The 23,098-nt window shown below is 41.2% G+C and overlaps 1 protein-coding gene across 4 annotated transcripts in view; it reads left to right on the forward strand.

Annotated features, from left to right (window-relative positions):
* Window positions 1-7,842, forward strand: part of NCK2 (NCK adaptor protein 2) — an 85,188-nt gene extending 77,346 nt beyond the window's left edge. For all 4 annotated transcript variants that reach the window (XM_052705729.1, XM_052705726.1, XM_052705728.1 and 1 more), the window contains exon 5: window positions 4,564-7,842. In XM_052705729.1, the coding sequence (XP_052561689.1) occupies window positions 4,564-4,758 (195 nt within the window). In that variant the 3' untranslated portion in view covers window positions 4,759-7,842. The remainder of the gene's footprint in view (window positions 1-4,563) is intronic.
* Window positions 7,843-23,098: the final 15,256 nt, after the last annotated feature.

The following is a 23,098-nucleotide window of genomic DNA, read 5'->3' on the forward strand; positions in this document are numbered from 1 at the left end:
TTAAAGCTGCAGGTATAAGGGTTATTCCATTCTAAAAAAGCCCCATAGATAAAACATTGAGTTGTCCTGGTAATCTCGTGCTTCATCTCTGAGCTGTTTTAGGTGCTTTTGTAGCCTTCTATCAGTATAATTATGGGAAGTCTCCCTTGGAAAAGTTTTCCTTACGTTTCATTGAGATCTGTGCTTACTAATGAGCTATGTAGAGCTCTGTTTGCATAGGTGAGGGGTTTCTGTGTTATTCTGCATTCACTTTATTGAGGATACTGTCATTTAAAACTGTACTAGATGCAGTATTTTGCGATATTTCTCTTAATTTGATTATCAAATGTTGATCTCACAGCTAGATTCCTTTAGCTACAAATTCCATCCTCAGTTACACTTAGACTGGATGGGTGCTGCCACATGGAGAATACCCTGAGATGAACCCTGTTGGGTAGCTAAGCGTCTGATTAGCTTCATTAATTACGAAATACTATTCTTAGCATCATAAACCTGTTTGAACCATTTAAACCCAGTTTATGTAACAGGCACAGTTACTGGCTGATAGATTTTTGCCAACTCTGTTGCACCTAGATAATGTAACCTTAGTTTTTGGAGCTGGGAGTGAGGAGACTGAAGTGGAGCACATCTAGTTAGAAAAACTGCTTTACAAGTTCAGTCCTCACGTGAAGCAGAGAGGCAGCTATTTTTCCCACACCAGTTACATTTATTAGCAAGAATGAGGGATGTGATTTCTTTGAACCATTCCAAGAGCAGTTATTCATTAGGATGTTATGCCAATAGTCCCATGGCAATCAATTTAATACCATTTCCTGGGGTGGCAGGGGTTGGTATTGGGGGTTGCCACGAAATGCAGGTGCATTACAGTGATTGAGGATGGTAGGTGTGGCTGGACTTGTGCCAGTCCTCTGAGGCTTCATTTAGCTCCTCTGTTCTTTGCCCAGAAATTGAGCCAGCAGAGGAAGGAGGCAAAGCTTGTATGCTTCTTGAGGTGCTAATTCTGTAGCTCTCAGGGTGTCCCATATTTTGCTTGAGTTTTAATCCTTCGGATAGAAGCTATTAAATGTGGCAACTGTTCAGAAACTGCAGCATGTCATATTCTATGACATGCTGTAACTGACAGCTACAGTGGAGAAAAGGAGTAAGTTTAGCCTTGAGAACAGGCTTCAGCAAATAGCCTAGTGGGTTATTTTAAGTGGAAGAATAGGAATTTTATTAGAGCTGTGCTTGAAGACTAGTGGAGAGAATTCATGTTTCTGACCTGCCTTATGTTGATTTGAGAGCATGTTGGTTGTCACATAGAATATTTGTGTGTATCTAAATAGGATGAGATAAAGAAATTTTAACCCTGCCAGATTGTTCTTTCCGGCCTGTCCACAGACCTTTGAGTTGTGGTGTGTTGGGTTTTTCTGTTGTTGTTGTTGCTGAGATAGCTGAGTAGAAGGGAAGAACAGGGGAAACCTGAGCTTGGAACTTGAAGGAATTGGGAAGTCCTAGATTGGGCTCACAGAATAACCTGAAAAATGACAAAATCTTCTAGAGAGGAGAGGTAGTGCTGGGTGAAACTGGATTGAAATAAAAAGCTAAGTTGTGGGATCAGTGAAAGGCTTTCAGGGGAGTTATTTTTCCCAGCGATGTCGCTTAAAGTAAAAGGGTCTTGCACCTTCGTCAAACGGGGATTTGAAAGGGAACTTTCTATCCTGATTTGCCTTGTTTTCCCTCATATCACTTTGTAGCTTGTCTTTATGACAAAATTTTTGGTCTGTTCTGATGATGAAAGAAATAAAACTGGAGGAACATGTTCCTGCATGTTGTCACCCATGAGCTGTAGGCACAGTTGTGTTAGTCATTGAGAAAGAATTAAAGGCTTTTGAAGTGATTTTGAAGAATTTTATTACATGGGGACCGAGGAACTGCAAATGCGTAACAGCCGAACTTCAATATTCATTTTTAGGAATGGATTTGACTTCAGATTGAGGCCTTCCCAATTATGGCAGCACAGAAATATTCAAAGGTTCCCTGCCATGAAGCTATGCTCTGTGATTCTGTGGCAGAGTCATCAACAACTGTAGGTTTCTGAGATTAAAGTTTACTTCTGATGTGCCTTTGCTTACTGGCATGTGAGGCTTTTATTCATGAAAAAGTTAGTGTGCAAACATACAAATGCAGCAATTAATTTAAGAGGGAGAAGGGAGGAAAAAAAGGCCAGCAGTTGAAATAAAACAGCTTAAATAGTAAATAAAATAAACAGAGTTGGAGCAAATCCAAGGAGGACAGCAGGAAACCAATTCAAGCTGCATCAAACCAGCATACTTTAAAGCAGTAATGTTAAGAGCTCTAATTAATCTGCAGATATATTTTTAAAGGGATTTTTTTAAACCATCTTGTATGTTGGGTACAGTGGGGAAGTACCAAAATAAAAGTAGCTGTAAGTCTGGTTGATCATGCTGTTTGTTCTTGCATCCTGGTGAATTTATTAATCTGAGGCCAATAAAGGGTTTCAGGGTTTCTGCAGCAGCTGTTCAAGCTCTTCCATCTCCGTGCACCGGATGGTGGCTCTCAAAAGAGTTAGATCAGCCTTTCCGCTATTTTTGTAACTGAATTAGATCATGAAAGGGGTAAACTTTGTAACATACATTCCGGAGAAGATAAGCTATACTGATATCTCCTCTTTATGCATGAATCTAATGAGCAGCTCTGAGGCTGAAAAAACGGACTGTAGTTCAGAAAAATGACCATGAAAGCTCAAAACTGAAGTGATGGGAAACGTATTTATGGTACTGTGTAGACCACTTCATGGCTGAGTATGGCCAGTGCTTGGGACAGAGTGCTTGGAACCAGCACCTCTGTCAGTACTGCATCCTGCTGAAGATGATGATTCTTAGCAAGTACCAGGAACTTTGGAAACTCGTTATATTGATGGGCTGTAAACAAGTGTGCTTTGGTAGAAAAGCATTAAAACTTTGTGAAACACAAGGTGATGATTTCCATTTTTAACCCTTGTCATAAAGACTTTTCCTATTTCTAAAAACAAAAGATGTTCTCGCTCAACAGAGGCTTACCGTCAGAAACCTCAGAATTTGCTCAACAAGACTTGATCTTGTTTTCTGCTCCTCAAGCTGCCTGTCCCCATGCTGTCCCTTTGAAGGATTCTGTGGAGCTGCAAGATGGCTCAAGCTCAAAGCTCATGCTTTAAGCTTCCCTGCAGCAAGTCCAGCACCCTGGGATACATTCAGAGCTGTGCTTGTGCAAACCTGTGCTTCAGCTCTAGATTTTTCATTACCCTTTGACCCTTCATTAAGGACTAGGAAGATGTCTGCGGAAGCACAGGCTCTGTGCCAGGACTGACTGGCACAGCCCTGTATGCCAAGGTTATGCAGATCCAGGAGGTTCAGCTAGATGCTGCCAGGTTTCTAATTGTTTTTTAGCAGCGTGAATGAAATAGGGTGGAGAAGGAATAGAAGATGAGATTCGGGGTACAGGATTTGGGACAGCACAGGATGTGGAGGATATGTGTGGCAGAGACCCACATTACTCCGGGAAGAGAAAGCTTTAGATAGATACTTCAGTGTGTACAAGACACCCAGCACATCTTCCCAAAGCAGAGCTGGTGTTGACACTGGGAGGTTCCCACTCCCCCGCTGTGCTGCAGCTGTGCTGGGGCAGAGTTTGTGCATGATACTGTGAACCGAGTGCTCCCTCATGGGTTTTGCTTTTATGAGTGAAAGCAGTGATCTGGTTCTCAATGCTGCCAGCTGTGTTTGGTGTAGGGATGAGTGGTGGGCTCATGTCCTGCCTGTTACGATTGCAGCCTTTTCAAAGCAGCCACTCACAAAGACTAAAAGATTTATCAAGATTTGTCATGCAAAATTGCTCTATTCTGGATAATTTGTGTTTCAATTTCTCTTTCGTGACTGGTGTTTGATGGTGTGGTTTGTACTATATTTTTTGTTCTGTACCTTTATCTTATTAAGAAAAAGGTGTGTGTGGTAAAAGACATCATTTCCCATACATGGGGGGGATGAAGATAAAAAGACATCTTTTTTGATTTTTTTTTTTTTGCTTTTTCAATACAATGCAAAAATGGCCCTCTAGTGGTCACAGCACAAAAAATAATTAAAAAAAATAATGAAGAAATGATACAGGGAGTTTGCTTCATCTCACCCAAGCAGTACGGCAATAATAGCTTTCTCCAGGGCTCTCAAGCAAAGAAACCAAAATGATGAAAGTTTTTCTCTTCTCCTTGACATTCTCGTGCTTCTGCATGGAGGAGCTAAGATAATATTTGCAATTTAGTCATGTAATTGGCAGCTTCAGACTATGCATCTGGGGAGCTTCACTTAAATGACTTAACTGTGCACGTTAATAACGACGGCAATTATTTATTGAATAATAGACTATTGGGTTTCTTAAGTAGCTAAGGCACTGAGCTGTGGAACAAAGACTAGCACAAATTACGTTGTCAACTATATTTCAGTTTGTTCCTGAAACCACCGTACTGTGCCTTCTTTTTGTTCCCTTTTATGTAACTCTTTTTTTTTCTCTTTGAATTCTTCTCAACAGCCCAGTGACTTCTCGGTATCTCTAAAGGCATCGGGGAAGAACAAACATTTCAAGGTGCAGCTCGTGGACAATGTCTATTGTATTGGGCAGCGTCGCTTTAATACTATGGATGAGTTGGTGGAACACTACAAAAAGGCTCCCATCTTCACCAGTGAACACGGGGAAAAGCTATATCTTGTGAAAGCACTTCAGTGACGATGAAGATGGACTTGGCCACGCAGGCCTCTTCTAACTTCCAAGCCTTAGGTCCCAAAATCACTTTTATAGAGCAGAGCAATATCCGAAACAGGCTTAAAGAGTAGGCTCTTTCTAACGTGTTTGCTCTGTTGGTTGTTATTTGTCCTTTTTCGTTTGCCTACTTTTGTGTTTCAGTTCTTTTAATCTCAGATCACCTCCCTTCAGGTTGAGAAGTTCACCTTTGTGGCCATTGTAAGCACTCACTTCCATGTCCGAGTTCTAAACTCCCCTCTTCTGTGTACGTTTACATACTTAGCTCGGATAAAGGAGGGGGGTTTGCAATTCAACCCAGTGTTAACCTGTTCAAATTGCTCACGCAGACAGACAGAACTCTTCATTAAGAGACATCGGGCACAGTTTGAATGCACTGAGGCTGCAGCTAAGTAAGTGAGATATAGTAGACATAACAGTTGTGGCTGTGAGTTCTGTAGCTATATTGCTTACCAGGTAGTATATTACAAAAACTCCTAGTTCCTAGAAGCACTCTTTACACTGTACTCTGCTATTACATTGCCTCTCTGACTCTTTGCAAAGAGTACACTAATTAAAGCGTTTTGTAATAGTACTTCTTAAACTACTATGGTAAGATTGTAGTAAAAGAAAACTATCTAGTGTATTTTGGTCTGTAATTGCAACAAAGAGAAATTTTATTTGAAAGTTGATTACTAAAGAGAGAATCGTTGAATTGTAAAGACTGAATGTTCTGGTAATCTACAACCAAATGTGCCATCCACATAATGCTTTTCTCCTCTTGCCCTTCTGCTTGTTTGAATTAAACAATTATGTATTTAATTCTCAAAGTAATATGTATCTGTAGCTGATTGTTGACACTAATACAGAAGATTAATAAAAACTGATCAGGGGACAGGGTGGGGTGGGCTACCAACACTATATATATATTTGCTTTACAGAAAGGAATCTTCAGGTTTTACAGAGGATGGTGTGATTGGTAGGAAGAGACACGCAGAATGTTTATGAAGAAAATGCTTTTTTTTTTTCTCTTTTCTTTACATTTAAACTCCTTTATGGTTTAAATACGCAGACTTTAGATGGCACACTCCTGAGATTGAAGAAGGGATCTTGAGATCTCAAAATCTTGCATACTCAGTTTTTTGGATATTGTAATAAAAAAGGTATTATGTCATGATGGAGTACTGGGTTTATCCTTGGGTGGTAGTCCTGGTGTGGCTTTAGAAAGGTCTAATAGAGTAAATTCTGAATTTGTCTGACTTTGAATGTGTGTGGCCTACAAAGAAAACATTTGCAACTGCAGAGTTCAGTTTGATATGAGGCACTGTGTAATGAGCTCCACCGTTGGTTCTCTCTGTGATTTGTTTATAGCTTTAATGAAAACTGCAAGATGGAGCTCTCTTACCGTACCTTTTCGCTATTCAGTCTTCCTTACAGATTTTGTATTTCAGAGTAGTAGGCAGAGCAGGCAGCAGCTGAGGGCTGCTCTGAAAGTAATGCCTCCTATTTATTATTATAATGTCAGAGATGAGTGTCGGTGGGATGGCAGGAGAGGCTGAACCTTCCCACCGGTATCCTGTAACATGTTGTTGCTGTGTGACAGGTGGCAGCAAAGGAACACTCCGACACAATGGTGTTTGACATGAAAGTATGTGTGAAACAAAGGTGTCTCATTGAATTCTTCCGTGCAGAAAAAAATGGCATCCATTGACATTTATCAGCTTTTGCTGGAACTTTATGGAGACCAGACAGTGGATGTGAGCACAGAGAGGCGGTGGATGGTGCGTTTCAGCAGTGGTGACAACGACATCAAAGACAAGCCATGTTCTGGATGGCCATGCAGATTTTTGTGACTGTGGCGTGCAGGTGCTTGTTCATCACTGGCAAAAATGCTTAGCTGGTGGTGATGACTCTGTTGAAAAAGTGTTTTGTAGCTGAGAATTTGTTCTGTCAAATAGTGCTATTGTGCTCTTTGTATCTGTTGTAGTTTCTATGGAAGTAAATCGAGGCATTACTTTCAGAGCAACTAACATGCAACTTGATGAGTTATACACGCGTTATTCACCCACCGCTCTTCCTATTTCTGTGAGATTACCTGGATTACAGCTGTGTATGAATTAGCAGCTGTTTTTTTCTGTATGCGGGTAAACAAAAATTGGGCGCTGAAAATTCTGCATGGTCCAGCCTCATGAACAAAAGTAGTGATTTAGGGCAGACCAGAACAATCACTCTTCATCCTGGCAAGAACATACCCATGGCTAGGTTCTGGAAGCAGGAAAGTTTTCGTTACAGAGTTGCTGAGAAGTGCCCCTTGTTTACAGTCGTCTTGCCAGGACATCATAGTTGGTTTCTTCTTAACCTTTGAAGTGAGTTCTGCAGAGACCATAGGTTTTTTGCTGTCTAATATCTAATTCTTTATTTAGCTAAATGTAAGCATGTACCTTGAGTATGGCAAAGATGTTAAGAACTTCAGTAAACTAACAACCACGGTTACTCTTTCATGCTCCGTGTTCAGTTTTCTGACACATTCACTGTTTTTCTTGTTCCGTGAGTCTTCCTTTGCCTCTTGTGTGTTTTCTATTTTGCTTTTTTTTTTTTTCCACTAAAAGTTTCTAACTCCTTTTCTAGTCTTGATAGGTTAGAACTAAATCAAATATACTTCCAAGTGAAATTTTTTACCATATGCTTGATATTTTAAGGGGTTTACAGTCCTTTTTTTTTCTTCCACTTCTTGCCTTGTGAGCAGCTTCTTAATATTGAGGCGCCAACCATTGAAGTATTTTGTTTGGAAGCAGTTAGTTAATTTATGACCCAGCAGTATGAACAACTAGCTTGACTTTTTTTTTTTCTTTTTTTAAACAAGCTTCATCTTGTTTTTGCTCACTGTGTATTTAATCAACATGCAGTCTATTCAGCAGGCTCATTAATAGATCTTCAGTTGTTCCCAGACTTTACTAATTAAGATAGGTTTCTGCGAGTTTTACTGCCTTTTTGACCTCATTTTCTGGACTGGGCCTTAAGCATTAAAAGTCTTCAGTGATAACAGTTTAATAAAGGACAGTATTACATGGATTTTTGTTTTTTCATTTTATGCCTATGCTTCCTATCTTTTGACAAAATTGAAATCTTTATTTTTTTGACTACTTAATGCCTCTTGTCAAAATATGGGATTGGGGGTGGGGGTATTTTCTTGTGAGATTGTAGGAATTGGGGTTACTTGAGTTTCTTCTCCTGCAGTTTTCATTAAAAGCTCAAATAATACCTGATGAGATGGTGATTTTTCTTAATGATATTTAACCTGGCTTTTCCTCTCATTCATCTGTTTGGTACAGATGCATCTGTTTTGTTTTGAAGTATTACATTTGTATAGTTGTTGAATGTTTTCTTGCCTTTATACTCTTTATGTAGGACAGTGAATGAGTTTTCTGAATCTGTAGTAGTTGCTGTACTTCCTTTGTAGCAGCAGGAATTTGAGATCCAGGCTTTTACTTTTAGCTCCAGGTTTTCGTCAGTGAGCTCCCTCTTCAGATTATCCTGACCACTGTGATATCACCAAGCACGGAGTACAAAAAGATTGTCAAATCCTGTCACTTCTGAACTTGCACATCCTTCTAGGCTGTGTACCAGCCCTTTCCAAAGGCTGTTTTACTTAGGCTGCTGTGGTTGCTGTCCTTCTTGGTCCTTGCTTTTTTTGCTATTCAGTCTTGCAGACTGAAAAGTTTCCAGACAGGCAGGGAGGAGGTCCTGGCTATCGCTAGTATTTTATTTTTTGAGAGAGGATTTAGAGGGGCGTTTTGCCACTCTTATTTAGCTACTTCACAACTGTATATAGCTGGGAGCTGGTGCTGTTTGTCAGTGCTTCTACTGCCATGCTGCTGTTACCCATGCTGATATTTGGCAAAAAAAATAAAAAATAAAAATCAGAGAGCTTTAGGATTTACTCTCTTTTGCAGATGAGTGCACACAAGCTTTTTCTTAGGTCCCAAGCCAGGCAGTTACTTGCCAGCTCCAAATTGGAAAAAGTGTAAACTTGTAGCACGATGCTGAGTCTTAAGCTGGAAGTCTTGCAGAGAACTCCAACAGAAACTGTAAATAAAGCAGTGCAGCTTTCAGCTGATTTAAGGAGCCTGTCTGCAAAATATGACACAGTTTGGTTCCAGATAGCCACAACCAACTGATTTAGTTTTGAAAGTAGTCACACCAGTTGCAGGCAGATTACTGAAGGATTAAGCTACGAGTAAACAGAGAGCATGTTGGGTAAGCTCATGTGGTCCTGCTGTAGGACCAAAGGCTTTGCTTTGCCTTTGATTTTGGGTAGAGGAGAGAAAAGGTGGTTGGGTAATGTGGGCTGTATGAATGGACTAAAAGTCACGGTCTTGAATAATTCTATTTAGTGTTCTCTAATCAATTTTTTTTTTTTTTGTCTTAGAAATTAAGGTAACAGTCTTCAAGTTGACGGTTAAGCTTTCAGGCCTTTACTGTAGCTTTCCTGTAGTGTAAAACTAATGTCCTCATGTAACAGTTTCACTAAGAGCAAATAAGAAATCTATGCTTATAGTGATGAGTTTTGTTATGACAAAGGTGAAATGTTTTAAACCATTTTACAATTTTACCTATAAGAATGAACCAAACCTTGCCTCAACTACAAACAAAAACATTAAAAAAAAAAAAAAAAATAAGAAAAGGGACCATGCTTCTTTTGGATTCAGTATGACATTTTATTTGGCAAAAGCTACCACTTAACTGGAATGGCATTTGTTTCTTCTTGGTCTTAAGCAGATCTACTCTGTAGTTTGGAAGTAAGGAAACATGTGCAATCTCCCCAAAATCTGATGAGTCCTGCGTTCCTCCTCCAGTAGCATAGGATGACTCATTTTTAAATGGAAACTTGTTAACATATTTATACCAATAATCTGTGAAAGGTGCATTGAAGAAGTAACTTTCAGCTCCTTACAATTACAGTAGGAACTGTGAGTCTTTCCAGTCCTAACAAAATGAGGTGCTTTCCTTTTCTTTTTTTAAGAAGTGGAAAAGCATAAAGCAGCAAGAGTACAGAGTGCCCAATCCTTAACGGTACTACAGACCACCTGGACCATGTGAATAAAAGGTCTCATGGTAAAAGGACACAGGTAAACTCCACCGTTCCTTTCACTAGTTTCCCCATAGGTAGATGAAGCTTTTCAGTAACAAGTAAATCAGTTGTGCAGTAATGTAAAAAGTATAGAACATAGAATCATAGAATTGCTCAAGTTGGAAACAACCTTAAAGATCATGGAGTCCAACCACAACCTAACCACCTGACTCTTAACAACCTTCCACTAAATCATGTCCCCGAACACCACATCCAAACAGTTTTGAAACACATCCGGGGATGGTGACTCAACCACCTCCCTGGGGATCCTATTCCAGTGCTTAACAGCCCTTCCCTGTTATCCAACCTAAGCTTACCCTGGTGGAACTTGGGTGGCCGTTTCCCCTTGTCCTGTTACCAATGAGAAGGGACCAGCCCTGCTCTCGCTGTAAGCACCTTTCATACTGCAGTTTAAACCCAAATGTGCTCCAGTTTTAGTGTGTAGTAGAAGCACCTTTTGTTTTTATATGTGCTTGTGCTATTGTCTTGCAAAAGCAGTAGGTTGTCTGTTCAGTTGTATATTCATATCTATGGCTGTTGGACGTAACATACATACAGAGAACATTTATGGGCCTGAAATGACTTAATGTGAAATTCGACATCTAGATGACATGCTTTAAGCCAAAATGTTTTCTGGTCCTTTCCTTTGTTCTGGAACCCTATGCTACTTTTATATTTTGAAATGCAAGTTTTTCTTGCATGTTTACTTAATGTTTCTTTTCCTGTTATAAAATAGCTTTTTGTCTCCTCTGTTGTTATTTCAGGTATCTACCCAATCTCATAAGCAGCTGACTAAAAGAAGTGGTATGTAACCCTTCTCATATTAGACAAGTTTTTCCTTGCTTTTTCTTTCATATGTGGTAATATTTAAATGGTTTAGGAGTGGGAGGTTAAAGAGATAAAAGAAAAAAAAAAGAATCTTTAAATTGACAGATTATCTTCAGTAGTGGGAGTCCACAGTTATGAGGGGAAAGTTAGAGGTAAGAAGTGTTTTCTTCTCTTTCCTGAAATGAATTTGGCTTGACATCAGATGGCACTTGTGCATGAAGTATTAGAAAGGTTAACATATTCATGTGTCACAAGTTAAAGCTGTTGTTACTGCTCAAACATCTGTTATTGGTGAAGCAGAACATGGCGTGGTTCTTGAACATCATGAAAGTATTGGTCACTATCAAGGCAAAAAAGATCAGTATTCTACTGAGAAAACGCCGTGTACATGAGGATAAAATTGTTATTCTCGGTGTTGTAGTCTCTACAACAGTGGTGATCTTCAAGGCGGACAACTGTGGTTTGGGGATTTTTTTGACTAGGGGGCAAGATGAGCAGGTGTTTTATTTTTACGGGGAATACTTATAAAGAGATGTTTTGCTTCAGTTTTCAAGCCAGGATTTGCTTCTGAGCTTTTTACTTAGAAGCATCTTTTTGGTTGTGAGCCAGTCCACGCAGTGCCTTAACTGAAATTAGTCTCCCAACTGTAATTGAAACTGCAGTGGTGAATAATGGACTATGTTATTACTATTACTTAATTTTGATTTCCATCAGATAGGATGCCTTCATCTATATGGTAATTAATTAGTGGGTACCTTGGGTTACTGACTTAACTTTTCACCTGAGTTCCACTCTGTAAAGTTAAAATAATCTTGATGATTTTTATTTTTTTTTACTCTTTCTTATGTCACAGAACCAGTAGTGCATTCAGTGCAATTATAATTTCTAAGGCAAAGAAGCTCTTCAGTTGTGGGCGACTGGTATGTTTGGAATACTAAGTCTATAGATGATAATATAGCAAAGAAAGAGTCAGGGGTAAGGGCAGCAGCAGAGAGCTGGTGTGAGCAGGCTCCTGGGATCACAAGGCAAGGATCTGAATGTTTCTCAAGAATGTTTCTTTCCAATTTGAATGCTGGCAGCTAATTTGTGAAAGTGAACATAATCTTTTTTTTTTTTTTTTTTTTTTTTTTTAATGTATGATCTATTCAGAAGTATTCCAGGAATTAGAAATGAACATCCACCTTGTCTCCTGCAATGTTAAGGTCCTAATTAAAGCAAAGAATGTTGGTATTTGTGGCTGTCTTCCTGCTGCAGATCTCTTTATGTTTGCATCCCAGTGAAAAGTGTGATACTTAGTGTTTACCTGCCTTAGCACCAGCATCAGCCTGATCTTGCTGGCATAACCTGTCTCTGCTGCAGAATTAACTGTGGTTATGTTAGAACAGATGGCCATAATGCAACCAGCGCTTACTAGTATGAGGTGGGTACCACGGAGGAGTCTTCTAACCTGGTTGCTTTGCAGTTCTTTGCCCTGGCTAACTCAGCAGTGGCTGCCAGCACTGTCAGTGTTTGGCTGCACTGTGTTAACAAGGCAGGGAGTTGTTTCTTATGCTAATAGGCAGCTTTGATCACTTGTGCTGGTTCTCTGGCTTCTCTCTGGGAAATCATAGTGCTGTAAAGTTCAAGACGGTTTTTAAAAAATGATTATGCCTCTAAACTGTTATTTCTGATGAGTTTATATTGTGCACCCGTGTTGCCAGCCTGTGAGTGCTCTTTGGTGCAGGCTCTTGTGCAAAAGGGAGAAGTTTGAGCACATTTCAAAAGTTAACCAACCTCAGTCCTCTGCTACGTGATGAATGTTTACAGAGTGCCTGTCTTGGTGGTGAAATGTTTTAAACTGTCATCTTTGATACTCTCGAATCCCTAAATTAACATTGGATTTAGGTTTGTTTGTTTGGTTTTCTTATTCCCCCTTTTTCTTTGAGTGTATGCACACATCTGTCTTTCACTTTCCTGGTGCTTCCTGGAAAGTCTCCTTGGCTGCTCTGAAACCTTGTGAACTGCCTGGAACGATGGAGTTTTCATTGGATGTTGGCTTAATGAGAAATAGTGCCATTCATGATGAATGGTGCGATCCTGTGGGGAGGTAAATAAGAACTGACGGTGCTTTCTTAATGCTGGTTCTTTGAAGCACTTCATGCTAATGGAATGAACTCTGGCCATTCTTCAGAAAGGAAACAAAAAGGGGAACAAGTTCACTTCTGGTTTAAATCAAAACACTTTTTAAACGCTTGTGAATCATTTTGAAACTGTAAGAATGGCGATGCTTGTTACATGCTGCCATGGCAGGAACTGCTCTAATTACCAGTGAAAGGGGAAGACTGCTTTCTTCAGCATTAACAGAATGCTAATTCTTCAGTGGCAGTAGAACTTTTGAAAAATACAACTGACCACCTTCAGAAACATACCCAAAACCAAGCTTTGCATAATAAATGCAGTTCTGAACCTTTGAGGATAAGGCATCATGCAGTCATCTAGCTTAATTTTTTTTCTTATTTTTCTGTTTCTGCAATGATTTTATGATGAGTTAAAGGAATAACTTTTTCTGTGTTTTCTAATGTAGTTTGTGTGGTTAGTCTGGCATTGTTTCCATTTGAGGTGGTTTGAGCTTCCAGTAATCCTGCTTCTCTTGTTCTTCTGTTCTAGATTCCTGCCTCATTTCTCTCCCAGTCCACCTTTTCTCCTTCCCTCTATTTTATCTCCTTTACCCTGAAGTTTGCCAAGTTCTTCAGCTCCTTCTTCCTTTTGTTGATAGTCTGGACAATCCCTCCTTTTTCATCATTAATATTTAGAGCTTACATAATGGACAGGAAAAGATTGTTCTAGTCCTCACTTGTCTCTGCTAGGAAGTAGGCCCACTTCCCTGACTTGTGCTTGTGTTGTGGGCACAGCAAGGCTGAATTGCTAAAGCAGTGATTCTCATTACTCACAGAGGTAGTTCACTGAATGATAGAATTCCAGCCCAAATCCTCAACCTGACTTGAAGGTTTCAGTGCATATGTTGGCACTGTTGGACGCTTATTGGTGCCCAAACAGGTGAAGAAGCTGCAGCTCTGATACAGGGGGAGGGGGAGTAGGACATGGTCAGTATTTCTGCATGCTTGTTTCAGTTGTCTCTCAGCATGCTTGCCAAAATAGGGGCTGTTAAATTCCTAAAGTTGTTTGTATTTTCAGGGAGAAAGATGTTCAGAGTTCAGAGCTCATTCCTCTCTTTCTGCTTGTATGAGTTTCTTCTCCTTAACCTACTGGTTATTTGCTAGTCCTGAAGAGAGGAAACGGGAGGGAGTCCTCCAGGAGAGCTGCAGTTCAGCATTAGCTCTTTTTGTGAGATCTGATATTCCCCAAGTATGCTGATGCATAGTTTGACATGGCAGAGATGCTATGTTGATATATAAATAATTTTTAACGCTGTGTTGTAACTGTAAATGACAGTTTGTGCAGTTTATTGAGACTGTTATAATTATGGGGTCTGCCATAAATCTTCATTCAGGAAACTGATACTGTAAACAAAAACCTTTAATTAAGATGGAAAAAAAAAAAAATGCCCTCAGCCCACATACAAAAGGAAGAAACAGCTCAAACTGAAGAGAGCAGCCCAAATAATTGCAGTGTTCTGTGCAATAATGATGGAGAGCAGACAGAGCATCCACCAAGGAGCCACGGAAATGAAGTATGGTGAAAGGATTGGTGACAGATGAAGCTGTTAGAAGCATGCCAGCCCACGTGGACGCAGTGATCTGTGTGTTGGCATCAGCATGCAGGGGGAATGCTCAAGTGTGATTGCACCAGGCATTTGCTAAGAGCACAGGCGACGCGGGCTCATGCGGGAGGAATGGCTGCTTCACTGGGAGGCAGTCTGTGCTTTTTCTCTTGAGATGCAGATTGGATATAAACAGCAGTAGGCTTGAATATTCAATCAGTTTCTGCTCCTGCAGAAGGAAATGAAGACATCTAAGAAATCCCCCTTGTGCCAGATGTGTACACACACATGCTTTCCTCCGTTTAGAAAATTTCTTCAAATTTGAACGAAATCCACACACACCTTTCTGCAGCACTGTGGTCACTGGGGAAAGGTTTGATTACATTTGAACCTGTGTTCAGACTTGCCCTAGTCTGCACACCAATGACTAATCCTGAACGAGCTCAGTGCTTTCTGCAGAGAGACAACACTGGAACAGTTGCAGTTGTGCCTGTAATTATATTAAAAGTCCTCTGTTCTTCCACCTTCACACATTTTGCTGCTTGGGGAGGCACAGCCCTTCAGTTTCTCTGATCCCTGTGACAGCCCTGATGCTTGTCCAAGTTTATTCCAAGTTCTACAGCTGGTACACAGAGAAAGACTTTGATCCTGCTTCTCCTTGCACCAGCCTTTCACACTGGGCATGGAAAACTACCTGTAGTTATACCCAGCCAGGGAACCTGATTTTCCACTGCCATAAGGGTGGACATGTTGCCTGCCGTAAGCATCCGGAAGACGAAGGATTACTGGCAGTGTGAGAGCAGAATTGTGACCCACATGGATATGAGTTGGATTGGAAGCAGATGATGTGTAGAAGATGGTGAGGAGAAGTAAAACACAGTGTATGCCATTTCTGAATTGGCTCTCCTCAGTGCAGACGTTTTAATGGCTGTGCTCGCCCTCCTGTTACCACCCCCTTTGTAAGAGTGTGCCTACCAGTATAGCTATTGCTAGGGAAATACGAGGCCTGAAAAGCACTGAAATCCATCATGGTGGATTTATAAAAGCAGGAGAATGTAGTTGTTAGGAATTTTCTCCTTGTAGGTTGGATTTTTTTTTTCTTTTCATGATTGAGTACAATTTTCTTTTCTTGACATGTTTGTGTAGACTTCTAGCTGAGCCACCCTGAGTGTGGCTCTTCTCCGTAAAATGCTTCATCCAGATTGACATCCTTTGTCTGATTGGTAATGCTTCAGTTTTGTTAGGTCATGTCTCAGTTTTTTAATGGACAGTGGATGCAAATTGTAATGTGGTAAAAGAAAACTTACAAAGAACCTCACAACAATTTATGCAGTAACTGCAAGAAAGCAACAGCATTTATTTGCAGATTTTTTAAGGTTTACATCAAGACAGGTTGAAATTGAATGGAAACATCAAAGTAGTTGGCTTGGGATCTAACTCCAATACAACTAATTTATTACTGACTTCTGTTTGATATCAAAAAAGTAATAGGGCACTTACCTTTATGATTTTTAAGAGGCTTAACTTCTGATGATAGAGGGGATCAGGAATACAAGCATCTGCGCCAGAGAAGCTCCCAGAGCCGCATGCTTATGTTTTCTAAACAATCATACGTGAAGTGTATTCACCAATTGGGCAGAAAGGATAAAAAGTGGAGATGGTGCCAAACCTGCAAAGAAAATATCATATAAAAGAGGATTTTGTGCTTACTTTGCCATAAACTGTTGCAGCGTTCTTTAACTGAATCTGACTTGCTAGGCTTTACGCTATAGAACTGCTATGGTTTTTCCAGATTTTCTAGGTATTAAAATTCAGCCCTCCAACTCCAGTGTTCCCTTTCCTAATGCTATTTTATCCTCTAGAGGAAAGTGTTCTAAATGATAGATAGATGTTATTATTAGACAAAAACATCTTGCTATCAAGAATTTAAAGATGATCAGACTTATTCTGAACATACAGACCTCAGATTGGAGAAGAAAAGAATACTCTTATTTTCTCGGTGTTCTTTTTCTGTTTTTTTCTTCAGAGTAGTCACTAGTTGCATTAGAGTAGTGAAAATATTACTGATGTGAAAACAAACTAGAAATATGTATTATGAATGATGTTTTTTATTTGATTTATCTCCTGGGTTATGATTTTATCTTTGTTTTGATCCTAGCCAAAGTTTGCAGCTTCAGGGCGTTTCCTCCTGGAATATTTGTTTCACCTTCTCAGTTTTGCTGCTTAGTGGTGCTCCTTTCTTCTCTGCTGGTTGGAGCTGCACGCACTATTCACTGCTTTTCACTATTCATTGCTACTCACACCTTAATATTGCACTACTTGCTTCAGAATTCATTATAGGAATTTTGCTATCAAAAGTGGTATCAGAGCGTGGCTACTTAAAAGAAATGAATTTTCATGCAGGGATCAGCTCATTTTTACCTGTTTTTTCTCTTGCAAACTGGTCTTTTTTCCTTCCTTTTTCTACCATTTTCCCACGTCTTCAGTGATTCACAGCCTCCTACACTGAGGTCCCCTGGGACTGTTGGAGATGACTTTGTTATTAGATGTTGTTCCTTGATGACCCAAGTTTCCCTTGCAGTCTGATTCCAGCAAGGCGATGGTATCAGGCCTCTGGGGAATGGCTTGAGTTGCACACACAGAAAAGAAGCTTGTTCAAAGTGACCTAAAAGCTTAGAAGTCTCAAAGCAATCATCAGCTTTCAGTTCTGGGCTGCAAAATGTGAGTTGCTGTAGCACTGCTGCTCCGTGACCGAGCTCTTCTGGACGGGTTGCCTCATCTGTGTGAAATAGGCACCTATTTCTGATGACCTCGAGTGTCTGTGCTCTATCCCACTAGCATGGCCTTCTCTCGTACCCATGTGCTTACTATGTGAGGCTGCTATATCCTATAGCAGGTCTGTTTCTTTTTCAGCACTGCTTAGAAGTGTGTCCCTCAGCCACACAAGTTCTTTGTAAGACTTGCCTTCCAGGTGGTGAGTTGCAATAGTGAATGTGCATCTGTTTGCTTGAAGTTGCACTTGTTACAAAATTGTTTCCTCTAGGTTGCTGATTTGCTGTCATGCAGATAATTAGCATTGTTAATCATTTATTTTCACTGTTGACTGCAGTTTCACTTCAGATGCTGAAGAAAGATGCAGAGGGTGTTCGATATAAATCTGAACTGCGCAGTTCTCTCTGTAGGTATATATTGTGAAGATGCAAGGGAATTAATTCTGCTTCTGGCGCAAATGGCATTTAGTATGAACTGAGAAACTTCAGCTGATGTTCATTGTTTTAGTTTGTGTCAAACAAACCCAGAAATTTTCTCCATGACAACTGTGAGTGATGCTGGCTGATGAAATATTTCACCCCCTTCAACAGTGGGAGCATTTTTAATTAAAAAGAATAGGTAGTGTGTACTATATCAAATGCTTTAACTCTGAAAAGTTGGAAATGAGAATTAATAGCTTCATGTGGGAGTGTATGTACAGGGGATTAATGACTTCTGTTAAGCTAGTGATTATTCATTTCCATTTGAATACGTTGCTCCCAGACCACACTTGGAATCTCCAAAAAATAAAGAAGTTAAAATAATGGAGATGTCAGGGCTTGGAGGCAGGAAAGCCGGAGAAGAAAAACAGAGCATAAGGTAAATAGAATAAGGAAAAGGTGAGGTTGTTGATGCAGTGAGGAGGACAGGGATGTGATTGGAAAGATCAGGAGGAAGAGTGAATATGCAGTGATACTCGCACAGAAAGGAGAGATCAGATCTATTGATTAGTGCTGGTACAAAAGTAATCCTTTTACCTTAAACACAACTCTGCAGTGACAGCTGTTGTTACTAATGTCTCCTTCTGATAAAGACATTACTTTAAAGCTGAGAGATTGCTCAAAGCAGCATTCATTACTGAGGCTGTGCAATCTTCTCAACTATAGTAAGATAGGGCTTTTTCTAGTCTATTTTTGCATATTTTTATTTTTCTCTGCTGGATACTTGTGTTGCTATTCTGATTTCCTCAACAGTTTTTGACCACGCTAAATGCAAATTATTAGAAGGAGGAGTAAAGTGTGAAGACTGGAATGGTGCTGGGAGGCTGTTTTTCCCCCAGTCATGTAAAATCCTGGTAGGCAACAAGTGAGATCAACGTGGAAGATGAGAAAAAAGTGAATGAGGGGTTAAAAAGGCTGAGGAACTGTGTTGTCTTTTGTTGTCTTTTATCAAATAAAACGTCCTCATCCACTAACCATCCATCTCCGTCCTCATTAAAGTTAGTGGGAGCTTTCCATTAACGGGAAAGGATATTGGCTCAGCCCCAGGTCCTCCGTGCTGGGCGTAGCGGGCACAGTCCTTGAGCTCAGAGGTGAGCAGAAATGATTTTACAACTGAAGAGCCTGAGTGAAATCCCAGCCCATCGCATCCAATTGTGAGACTCCCATTAACTTCATTAGAGCAGGAGTTTTGCCGCTACACTCAGCATGAAGTGAAATCAATGCGGCGCGAGGCAGCAGGATGTTTAACAACAGAGATGCTTGGTTATCTTATCTGCAGCTGGAGTGCCTGAGCCTCGGCTATTTTTGCTGATGAAGTTTCATCCTGCCATGTCCTCTGATGCATGGGGACAGTGGAAGTATGAGTGAATTATTCACTGCTACAGCTGCTTATTTTGTGCAGAGAGAAACTCCGGAGTGCTACCTCATAGGGGCTTTGCATCCAAAAATGCTCCCTCTGCAGTTTTCCCCTTCATCCAGAAGTGGCTGTATGTAAGACACGGCAGATAACTGGCATGCAGTGTTATTCAGCTTTCATTCCATACGCAGAGGAAAGAACAAAGCAAGAGTTAAAAATAAGAAATTTGAAGGAAAAGAAACTTCGAAGAAAGACATGAGCTGTACCCAGCCAGCTGTGCTATCTGCTGTGCTGTTGGCAGGGGAATGATGTATTTTTGAGAAGGACGTGTGTGTAAAGAAACAGTGATTAAAAACACATGTGAATGGAAAGGGATTTCACCCACAGCCTGAGAAGAAAGCCGTACATTGCACTAATTGTGATGTGAGCCTCAGAATGGTGAGACACCGCCATGCCCAGATCCCTCCCTGGAGAGCAGAGGCAAATGCAGAAGGATGGCGCAGGAGGTCAGGGGCAGGTCAGTGCAAAGATTGCAGTTACCAGATGACTGGTGCAGGTTTTTCTAGAAAGGGCTGCAAATCTATTTCCTGTAAGTAGCTGAGCTCCCAAACCCAAGAGTCTTAAAATCCTGGCCTCTTTCATGATTACTGTGTGGTTATCGATAGCTCACCCCGGCCTGCTTTTGAAGTCTTGCTGCTGAGACTCTGCTGCACTGATCTGAGAGCCCACATTCTCCTCATGTGATATGGCTCGGCCCTTCAAATGCTATCATGGACAACAGCAGCTGTGGTGTTCGTGTGTGGAATTGCTGAAAATTGAGTATCTTTCCCCTCCTTTTCCATGCAGTAATGCTGAACGTGTCCAACCTCCCCACCCCCCATGCACGCCATCCATTTTCCTGCTGGAGCATCCGGCCAGCATGACTTCATCTGCTGGGCTCTCAGGAGGCTCGGGGCTGCTGGCCACGTCCCAGAGCCACGGGAATGTGCTGAGCAAACACCTCAGCATTAGCCTTCTAGAAGCCTTCCTGGGAGCAGCCTCCCTTAGCCCTTCTCTGCTGGCACAGGGCTGTTAGCAGGACAGAGCAGCAGGCCACTGCACAGCCAAATGAAAGGGCTCTTGTTTCAGAGTGTGTTTTTGCAGCTTTCTAGGATTGTGTTTTTGCACAGAAGCAGGCATTCATTTGTTGTGAAACTGCAGTTTCGTCTTTTATACTGGCAGCATGATTTCCGTCACAGTGAGAGTGGTTCCAGTAAAGCCTGCGCTGGGTTCTAAATGCTGGGGGGGAAGGAGGAGGGTGCATTGCCAGCTGTATCTTCAGCACACAAACTTCAGCAGAACCACGCTTTTCCCTCAGCTCTTTCTGGACGTTTTTATGTTCACGTATCAGGCTCAATGAGAAGGGCAGGAGTTCTCCCAGGCGCTGAAGGGTGTGCTTGGTGCTGGCTGCAGCCTGCTGCAAGGAACAACAGGAAATCAGGGCGGGTTAGATGGTGCTGGGATACCAAGGGAAGGCATTCTGTTTTGGTATTAGTTGATCATATCTTGGCTACGCAAATGCAGCCTTTACAGTGCGTGAATATTTCCTCCTGCTCTCCATAAGGAACGTGAGGTTTTACTTCTTGCTTCACAGAAAATCAGGTTGCTGAGATAGAAGTTGGGTTGGGTTCAACAGAAGGGTCGGGTTGAAAAAACAGAATGAGCTGTGCACCCTGACCCCCCGGGGATCAGCACTTATCAGCATCTCGAATTTCCTCTATTGTTATTTCAGAATCATTGGCCTGCCACTGTTTTCACATGGTAGAGGTGAGTAATGCAAATGGCAATTATTCTTCACATCAGTCATGCATGTGCTCATTAGTGTGAGCAGCGCCGGGGTCCTGCCAGGCGCTGTGATCTTAGGAGAACCACTGTGATCTTAGGAGAGCTGCTGGTGTATGTGGGGACATTCGTCGCTTTCTGCCAGATTCCTCACCATGTATGTGAAGCAGGTGTCATGTGCATGATCTGGTGTCACAGTGATCCCTTCCCGCACAGCTTTTTGGCTGAGTAAATCAGCCAGCTCAAATCAGGAAGTGATGAGTGATCTAAGGTCTTGCTTGTAACTCAAACTGAGAAAAGCAAAGCTTTTTTTTAAAACTATTATTGTAATTGAAAAGAGGCATGAAGCCCTTCAGACTCCTTTTTACTCCATCATGCAAATGTCAAAGAAGCTCAGCCAGAAATGCTTTCAGATGTTCTAAAGCAGACATTATTCCTGAGGTTGGGTGGTGCTGGTACCACCTCCCAGCAACTTCTCAGGTGGAAATGCTGAGTGTTGGGTCTGTCAGCTGACATGGTGGATTCCCTTGAGATTGGCATTCAAGCCCACACTAAAATACAGAATTTTGCACGCTAGATAATGGTTTTGTGTATTGCATAATGGTTTTAAACTAAGACGAGAGGTTTAGGTTAGATATTAGGAGGAAGTTTTTCACGTAGAGGGTGGTGACACACTGGAACAGGTTGCCCAAGGAGGCTGTGGATGCCCCATGCCTGGAGGCATTCAAGGCCAGGCTGGATGTGGCTCTGGGCAGCCTGGTCTGGTGGCTGGTGATTCTGCACATAGCAGGAGGGGGGAAAAGGGGATTGAAACTACATGAACATTGGTGGTCCTTTTCAACCCAGGCTGTTCTATGATTCTGTGATATTTTAGAAAATGGGAGATATATCACAGAAGAAGAAAGTGAGGTATTTTCCTTTGACAGAGCAACTAAAAGTTGCATGACAGCTGCAGAGTGACATTTTAGAATCAAATCCAATAAATGTGTACGAAAGAGCCGGAGGGGCAAGCTCTTTGGACCCCTATGTCTTGTTTTAGCTAGTGAGTGGAAGAAATCTTGTTGTTAACATGTTGTGAAGATGGAGTGATGGTGGTAGACACAAGTCTTGACAATGATCCAAAGTTAAATAATGGAATGACTTAAATAAGACTCTTTAATAAAGAATTAAAGGACTGCCACTTTGTTAACCTGAGATGGACTCAGGTCCATCTACCTGAGCTTAAGGAAAATAGATCTTGTGAAAACGGCTTGATGTGCTTTACTGAGATTATGAGCCTGACTGATAAAAGATGCAGTAGTCATTTGAGTGCAGTTCCTTCATGTCCTGATCAAGAGATGAAATGAGCAATATCCAACAGAAAGTGGTTTTGACGCTGATGGATCTCCACGCGGAGATGGATGGAGGGAATTGTATTTGAGATACAGTGCTTAGCAGGACTCCTTGGGGATCATTTGCAGCCTTTCTGCTGTTTAACGCTTGCACCAATAGGCTTGCTAGGAAAGATAAAATCATTACTGATAGTGCTTGCAGGTGTGCACGCAGACTGGAGACTGCTGAGGTGATGAGTAAGTCAGCTCACCAGAGGAGCCATCTGGATTATCTGATAAACTGTGAGAATGTGGGAAATGCTCATTTATTGCTGCCCAGCATCAGGTTCGTATTCAGAGATCAAGGCAGCAGGTCTGTGGGGGCTGGTTCTCATGGAGGAGCGAATGGGAGATCTGGCAGATGGAGAAGGGAGCACAAATCCAACACTTCACCAACACATAAGATTTGGTGAAGCATGGCTGTAGCTATGGAGAGAACCACCAGAAAGTTAAATTCAGCCCTGGTGAAGGGAAGTGGGTTGTTTGCAGAACCGTGGTTTGTTGGATAAGATCCATCTTTGTGAAGCAGACTAACACAGATAGCATCTAGGTTTTGAGTGAGATTTTCATCTTGGGCTGCCTCTCAGTGCAGGGGTGGAGTTGGCCCTTTGAGCCTGTAATTGTGCTACAGCAGGACTTACCATTCTGCATTTAATGTTTTCCCAGCCAGCATTTAGGTAAATGTTGCGTTAAGTAGACATTTGTTTTTAATAGCATTGACATTTATCTTACATTTCTCCTGACGTTTTTAGCATCTTCTCAGATATCTGCGTAACTATTTCTGTTCTAAAATTTGCACTAATTAATTGCTTTTCTGTGTATCTAAGAGAGCAGCTATCAGCAAAGAGAAAGGCACTGTAGCTATGCATT

Source organism: Tympanuchus pallidicinctus, unplaced genomic scaffold (assembly GCF_026119805.1).
Source record: "Tympanuchus pallidicinctus isolate F22 unplaced genomic scaffold, pur_lepc_1.0 scaffold6, whole genome shotgun sequence".
NCBI lineage: Eukaryota > Metazoa > Chordata > Aves > Galliformes > Phasianidae > Tympanuchus > Tympanuchus pallidicinctus.